An 8,408-nucleotide genomic window follows, 5' to 3' on the forward strand; every position below is an offset into this window, starting at 1 on the left:
GCTCTAATGTACCTCAGCCTCGCACTTTGCTGCAGACACCAGGAGATGGAGCCCTTGCTCTAGTGTTTCTGCCTCTGGCTGATGTCTTGCAGAACAAAGACCATGTAGCATGGCACCTCTGAAATAAGGAAACACCAACTCTTAAAAGCCAGAACATTTTGCACATACGACAAATCAATTTAAGAATATGAAATCTGCCCTATAGTACAACACACAGAAGAAAGAAGTGTAAAGACGTATCACAGCTGACCATAAAACAGTGTCAACAAACATTTATTAAAATTATCAGATGATGGAAGATCTCCGTTCAAAAACATACCTCTGCGATCACAGGTACAACAACAGTACTGGTTTTAAGTTTTAATCGCAATATTTTTGAAATTTAAATGATAGAGGTAGTGCCTCAATACTCTGTACAGTAATCTGGAGTTAACAACAAGGTGCTGTCATATAGGATTAAACTCTTGTTCAAGGAGACACATGGAATGTTGCCACAGGCCATAATGAGGTTTAAAGATGTTTCATAGACAGATAGGTCGGTTTACTAAACACCCAGGTCCTGTAATGACAAAACAAAGAAACAAAAACAGGCCGGCTCTGGTACTGGAATGTACACCACATTTTATCCTCATGTTGATCAAGTCTTAAAATGCAAGCCTGTGCATAAAGAGAAAAAAAAGAAACTTTGTCAAGCAGTAGTCCTGGGAGTGTGACTGGATCAGCCACTGGTGATCCTCACAGCTTTGATTGAAGGAGTGGAAATCGGAGGGATAGGAGTATGTGGATCAGTGCCATGAAGACTGGGCTGAAGAGCGGCTCACTTGTAGACTGGTCAGGAGTGACTCTATCGTAGGAGAGACCACTTGATCTGTTCTTTGGCAGACTGAAGAACCTGTGGGAGACAACCAAGTTTGGCCAAGCAGATCACTCTAAAAACAAACGTTTAACTGCACTAGCCCATGTAAGAATGGACACAGTGTGAGATACCAATGAAGTATCAAATAACACAAAATCAAAACTGCACTGCTTTTTGCTGATGAGATTGAAGGAAAAAGAAGAAAAGTTCCACATAATTGTCAAAAACAGAACAAAGGAGCGCGAACAAGTAATGTAAATGAAGAGAACTGTGCGAGATCTAATTAATCATCTTAATTCATTGAATGATAGCTGAATCATAACCATAAAGTGTGGGGATTGGGGACAGCCATTAATCACGGCCAGAGGAGGGTTGGCGGTAGCCAGTCTAAGGCCTCTTAAATGACAACATTAATCAAGAGGAGCTCACACACAGGCAGACTCATGTAGGAACTAAAAGACAGGAACCACCGTTGGCTACTTACCACATAGTTATTAGTAATCATGTACACGGTCATGCATACAAGACAATATATGACAAGCTAAAGGTGAGTGACAAAGTAGGAGTTGAGGAGAATGACTGTAACAATGCCCTTGTATTCGTAGGATCTGTAATAACATGTTTTAACAGTCAATAAACTAATGGAGCTTTTAAACTTTATAGCAGAGAGAGGAGCAAGGAATGTTTTTCTCACCTGTGTGACCGTTTGCTCTGTCAAAGGCACATCATCCCCCTGCAGAAACAATTATGTCATGTTTACAAGATGACATAACCAACATCAAACTATGTTGAATATTTCTGAGTGTAGAGGAGAGGAGCTTACTCTGAGAGCCACACGGTGCACAACTTGCTGCGGGTCACTCTCCAGGATCACCCTGCAGGAGGCAGCAAAGAGACAGAAAAGAGCAGTCAGCTCAATTGTGCATCATATACTGCACTAATGGATGCAAAATGCACACAAAGACTGTCCTGGCTGACTGTGGAGGCGACATTTAAAACGAGCCTTGTCTTTTTTTTGCTCCGGACAACACAAACTCTGGATTGACTTTTAAAAACCCAGTTAAGGACAGACCCATTTATTGCTATATTTGGGGTTTCACCTGATCCTCTCCAAATTGACTGCTCACAATCAGAAATAGGGCTGCACAACTAATTGCAAAATAATTTAAATTGCAATATGATTAAGTGCAACATCCAAATTGCAAGAACTATGTCACAAAACAGTGTTTTAGTCACATGTTGTAGTGCTGCAGAGATGCTCTCGCACACAAAGCTTGTTCTCCAGTTGGAATAAAACATGTTTGTTTGGCAGAGATGGTGACAAATGCCACATCATCAAGATTTTACTAGTTTTTCGATGATAATGAAAATTGTGATGTAAAATGTAATCATCCATAATAATCATGAATTATATCCCAAACAACTATATCTGTCAAAGCAATTGCAAGGTCACTTTTTGACCATATCGTGCAGCCCTAATCAGAAATATCACATATATATGTATGTCTATATATAGATATAGATATATATACATATATATAAAATATGAGCCTTTATGTCTTTATTCCTCTGGAAATATCCATAACCCCCATCTGTATCTCTGTGGCTTAAGGATGCAATGTATATTTACATTGTACTGTATTTATCTTGAAAAAAAAGTTTAACGAAAGGTCCCAAAAATTTAACTTTTTTATAAACCACTGTATTTCCTTACCAATCTTGTCCCTGAACTAATTTCCCCACACTGAATGTGACAAATAGGACAAAAAAACCTGAAAGGCAAACTAGTCCACCTGCAGTGTGAAAAGAGATAAGCGCTTATTTTTAGCAGATTTAACAGCATTTAACAACCTGCATATATGCGCTAATTTTGGTGTAAAAGTGGTACTGGAGCAAACATGCTGCGTTAACACCGCGTTCTTTTTTTAAACGAGAAATGACTTTGCATCAAAAGTTTCAAGCCGCTTAATTCTTACTTACCCTCCATCTACAATTTCATCCACAGCGAGGAAGAGCCCCTCCATATTCTCCAACAGAGCCCTCCTCTCAACATTTTTTCTACAGAGTAATAACAAATATACATGTCAAGCTCAACTTTTAAACATCAAAAATACATTTATGGAAAAAGTTTACTTGAAGTTTTGTAGAATAAAAAACAGCTGCCAAAACGTACCTCAACATCTGACTGAGCGAATCAAAAAGGCAATTGAGAACAGCCATAAGCATAAGCTGTTGATAAAAAAGGAATGTATTAGAATCTGTTCATTTCTAATGGGCTCCAATTGTTTTTTTATCATCTGGGGATAAAAACAAATCAGTCACGAAACAATCACTTGTTATGGTGTTTTCTTTACACCTCATTTCTTCTATTTTCTACCTAAGGCAAACTTTATATCCATTTGAACAGCCTGTTATAAATAACAAACACATAAAACAAAAAAACATTTTACAATGGATGACTAATGGATTGTTACTTTAATTACAAAATAGGTATTCTACATTTGTAAAATAAAAAAAAACAAATATAGACTGATGAGTTCACACTGACAGACACTGTTATGTAGATTCTTTAACAACATCAAAATGTAAGCACTATATTGATATGTCAAACATAATAGACACATCATCTGATCTGATCTGAATACAGTTTGTCATTAATGTCATCCACACCACCACAAATGTCATGTAGAATTACTATGAAAAAGTGATTTAACTCTAAATGGGTTAAGATTTTATTTCACAACTACAATTCTGACACCATTTTGTAGTTGATGAAAGGTTGAAAAGAATTTATGACTACAGTATGGGCCGTGTAAAATTAAGTCTCATTGTAAGCTCAAGCTTTTGAGTGTTTTAGTGCTTTGGAATATCATATTACACTGGGGAAACACTGGGAAAATCAGTGGTCAAAAGTCATCGTTTCATCTCCTCTGATTCAAACCATCACATTAGCTGTAAGAGACAGGATGGCATTACTAACACTTTTGCTAATAAAAAAAACGTGTGTGGATTTGCTCATTGCTCAATAGTTGGGTTTCAACTCTCAGTTATTCATGCTTGGTTACAAAATCCTAAAATCAGGCTTACCTCATTTTCATGGGAACTTCCAATCACATAGAAGAAGAGGTCTATGTTGCTCTTGTAGACAACAGTGAGGCCCTCAAGTAATGCTATCTCACCTGAGGACACACATAAAGAAAAATGCTTGTTATTGACATGAACTGAAGCTGTAGAAGTGACTTCTTTATTATTATATATTCTTTATTATGGTAAACACAGCTTACTGTCCGTCCTGTGTGTTTTGTTGAATATGTTCTTCTCAAACGCCTTCTGCTCCTTCACGGTCGGGTATGTATCGTCATAATACTGTTAATCAATGTAAAGCAAGTACATAATTATAAATAGATATGTTAATCAATAACCAAGCATCCTTTAACAAATTCGAAACGTTCTTAATAAAGGATCAGGCTGGTGATATTCAGAATTTGTTCTTACTGTCAATTAAAAACAATGCATTATCAGTCGGTCTGTCAAAACAAACCACAGCTGGAATATGCTATCTTGTTAACGTATCAAAAATGTGTCACATTTATATGGTTTCATTTTTACAAAGGCACACCAATTACCAAAATACAACTAGGCACTGTTTCAGCAAACAGTACTTAATACAGGAATATTTTCTTTCTAAATTTTGGTGCACTACAGGGTATTTACAGCATCAGAGGGGTTTATGTGTAAGTGACTAAAATACAACAGCTGTCCCCATGTTTATGATTATTATGTTTTGCATGTCATAGTGCAAACGTTTTATGTCTCTGATGTGTTTTCAAGGTTTTTGTACAAACAACAGAGATCCATGTCACAGAGGGATAAGCTGTCAGGTTTTGGCTATAAAGAAAAAAACGCAGTTACAGGCTAAATGCGGTGTTCGTTTTATTTTTTGAGGAAGATTTTTATTACGACAAATGTAGAATATCACAGGGTTTATCCTTTGAGTTCAGCTGTCAACCAGTGAGGGTCATTTTACTCTCCACTTTTCTTCATCATACCTTGGCGTAAAGCCGGTCTCCATCGTTGTCCAGTATCAGCACTGCTTTGACGGTGTACAGGGATGGTTCCTGATCAAATAGATTATTAAAATTCATTAATCAGAGGCTAAAATTAATCAAACATACTTCTACGTCAGGAATCAAACATTAACCAGCTAACTAGTACCAAACAAACTCTGTCAGTGCGGCGGTGAAGCGCTACCATGGGATATATAAAGCAAATACAATTACACTGCAGTCGCCAATATATAGCATTTAAGATGACTGCTTATCAGTGAAGTCAAAAGGAAGACATGACACTTCCACATCACCAACAAACACATACATACAACGTTCCCCTAGAAGCTAACTTCCCTGAGGCTAGCTGGTTAGCCAACACAGGCAAACCCGTTCACGTAAGTCGAGTTAGCTCGAAAACTAAAACACAATACTTCGGTAACTCAACATACAATTACGTGAAATTGTGATCGTTCAAGGCTTCAATGACACGTATACTGTATCAAAAAATATATATATAACATGGTCTAACATTACCAGTATGGGAGAATCCATCTTCTTTCTTGTTAGCAAACCAGCTAGCACTAGCAAGACAGCAGTCGTGGGCTACGTCATACGTAAGGTAAATTGGGCTCCTTCTCATTGGCTGACGGCGACGCAGGGCGCTGCGTTGTACGTGCAGGGCAAAGAACAGTTCACCGCAGTCAGGAGAGAAACACAATGTGAACTGAAATGCAAACTAAACACTCAGTTTGGAAAGTTTCAACTTGACAGTGACCCTCAGGTAAAGGCAAACACTGTATATTCTCCACAAACTTTATTTCGGTGTTAGTCTATCCTCTACCTTTTAACATCACGACCATCCAGAACCTTGTTGTTTCAATCATAAGAGTAAAACATAAAGTTCTCCATTTCCCATACAATGCAATGGAGTCTTTTAAAATCATTTTCTTCTACAGTAGGGCTACCACTGTTCAAATCTCCACTACTGGTGCTTCAGTTAAACCAAAACTGTTGATTGACTACGAATTATTAACATTTTGTGACTTAAGGCGTTTGCTGTTTTTTGTTTGTTTGTTTGTTTAGTTTTTTATAAGACTGCATGGTAGCAAAAAAACTCTCATTTATAAGCCTTTTTAGCTTGCTCGTACTCATCAACATCTTTTTTCAGGATCCTCCTACATTTAACCAAACCCAATTATCTTAGTTCCCACTTCTGGGAAGCACTTGGAAACCCAGGCTGATGGGGATTTCCCTCTATCTCACTCCACACATGACATCACTGTGTGGCCTTACTGTAAGATATTTTTGGGCTTGTGTTTCAAATAATACTGGAATACGCAGAGTTTTGAAAGGAAATGGCGCAGAGCTATTATTTAACTGTAAAGAGTGTATGGTAAAAAGATACAAACTATTTTGACATCGCAACCATAGAATGTTGCAATACTGCACTATGTTTACACAATTCAGCCGCTAAGATTTCAAAATTACCCCGACTGTAGAGACCACACTAATTTCTTTTGAATAAGCTGCATAAAAGATTTTATTTAGTTTCATCATGCAACCCAGTGTTGAAAAAATGACAAATAAATGACTTTAATTGCTTGATTCATAGTTGAACCAACAACGGGTGAAGCATAATTTGACCTCTTCAGAAAATCTTCAGCACAAGACGTCCTGTTCGAGTTCAGCAAATATTTATATTTAAATTCTTGTCTACTGTTCACAAAGATTACAAAGTAGAAATTAACAACACAGCAACAGATAAATAGAAAAAAGCTATGTGAACGCATGGGCTGCTCCCCTCTCGTCAACGTATGCCAGCAACCACAGCAGTTAGCAGTTCCCTTCCTCAGAACCAAGTGTTTCTTTTATCAGCATTAAGCAGAGCTTCCGCCGTTCAACATCCTCCTTTCCCTACCTAACCTCTCTGTGTCTGTACGATCGACCAGCCATGACATTAATTGCTCAGAACACATGCATCTAATCTCATGTATACAATAATGTACAGTTTATACACACACATGCACAAAGACTTACACAGACCCTTTAGTTACTGATTTCTTTTAAATTGTGTTATCTGTAATTCCAACACCAGTTATATCAGACGTGAATGCATACATTTAAAGAATGAAGGAGTGAAAAAAAAAGATCAGAAAACTATTGGGAAATACAATACTGATGTGGTGAAACACTATCTTTATCTGAACATCTTGAGATAAGCGCTGGCCTCATGACATTCAGAAGAATGATGCAGCATGTTCAGGTTCCTCATTTGCTCTGTTTCAGGTAGCGATAAAATGTGACCATCGCGACGGACATCATCCACAGTTGCTCTGAGGAGGACTGTGTGCGATAAAGATCGTTGGATCGAACTCACCCTTCCTTTACAGTTGAAAACCTGCGTATCATAGAGTGAATGCCTCTACATATCATTGTTTTTACATCCCTTTTAGTTGAGTTAGATATTAAAAATGAAAAAAAGTTACATTTTCTGAACTTTCTACAGTTCGTATCAAAATTACAAGTAGTTAGTCGATCAATATAAGAAAAAAAGAAGTAATACTCCATCTGCCCTCTCTTTTTTTTCCCTTCCCAGAAGCTGACTCCAAAAATATTCCCTTTTTGATACCACAACCCAAGACACACATTCATTTTGTTTAGGAGTTAGGTGGTTTTTCCACTCATGTCTGATACAGCTTTCTGGATGTTAAAACAAAACCAAAGATGCCGCATTCCTCCATCTTTAATGAACAAGTGAAAAGCCATGGAAACACAAATAGAGAGGAGGTGGGGAACAACAAAACATGTCTGACCATTATTTCCACTAGATTAGATTTAGCACGTCCCTAGCACGAAATCTGATGGTCATTAAGAGAATTTACGCCTAAGTGAGTCAGCTGTGGGCAGCTCCCAGCCAACATGTTGGGTATATTTTTGAAGTTTGAAGCACGGAGGTGCACAGTGGGAAAAGGCTGACTGTCCTTGAGAGGTCCGGGCGAGCTGAGGGGCAGAGATGTCAAAGACTAATTGAAGCAAACAAACACAAACAGAGAACGTGGGCGTTGACCTGGGAACTGTGTCCAGATTCAAAACCACTGTGGTCGCAGTAATAACAGGGTGCTCTTTGGCATGCTGTGGCAGTGGTTGAGTCAGGGGCTGGGTGCTAGGAACTTGGGTTGGGAAGTCCCTTCTTTGATTCCTGGTAGACATTCACCTTTCTTGACTCTGTCAGCCACCTACTTTTTCCATCTTAGAACAATGACAGAGAAAACACTGAGATTTATGTCTCAGTGGGATGTGATATTGTAATGGGCCAGACAAAACCTTCCATGTTCTCATGGTCTTTGAATATACAGAGCCTTACTGAAAGTCTGAACTCTGTTTTTGTTTATAACTGGCCCTGAAATGTATATTTATTTAACAATTTAAGTCAAGAGTCAGGACAGTATTCGGAACAAATGTTCACATTGATTACCCCAAACGTATTTATCATCTTCACATCC

The 8,408-nt window shown here is 38.0% G+C and overlaps 1 protein-coding gene across 1 annotated transcript; it reads right to left on the bottom strand.

Moving 5' to 3' along the window:
- Nucleotides 1–257: 257 nt before the first annotated feature.
- On the bottom strand, nt 258–5,577 carry copz1 (COPI coat complex subunit zeta 1). Its single transcript, XM_030424190.1, has 9 exons — nt 5,440–5,577; nt 4,906–4,974; nt 4,141–4,222; nt 3,944–4,035; nt 3,030–3,085; nt 2,837–2,914; nt 1,680–1,731; nt 1,551–1,589; nt 258–892 (listed from the first exon to the last, which is right to left on the bottom strand). Exons 1-9 carry the CDS (start codon nt 5,455–5,457, stop codon nt 845–847), a joined length of 534 nt encoding a protein of 177 aa, XP_030280050.1. The 5' UTR covers nt 5,458–5,577; the 3' UTR covers nt 258–844.
- Nucleotides 5,578–8,408: the final 2,831 nt, after the last annotated feature.

The sequence above is a fragment of the Sparus aurata genome, chromosome 7 (assembly GCF_900880675.1).
Source record: "Sparus aurata chromosome 7, fSpaAur1.1, whole genome shotgun sequence".
Lineage (NCBI taxonomy): Eukaryota > Metazoa > Chordata > Actinopteri > Spariformes > Sparidae > Sparus > Sparus aurata.

Bases quoted from the DNA above. Each gene is read 5' to 3' on its own strand.
- copz1 (XM_030424190.1), bottom strand. The intron at 3,086-3,943 runs GTAAGCCTGATT...TTTTATCAACAG, and splicing joins GAAGTTCCCATGAAAATGAG to CTTATGCTTATGGCTGTTCT. The intron at 2,915-3,029 runs GTACGTTTTGGC...ATTACTCTGTAG, and splicing joins TCGCTCAGTCAGATGTTGAG to AAAAAATGTTGAGAGGAGGG.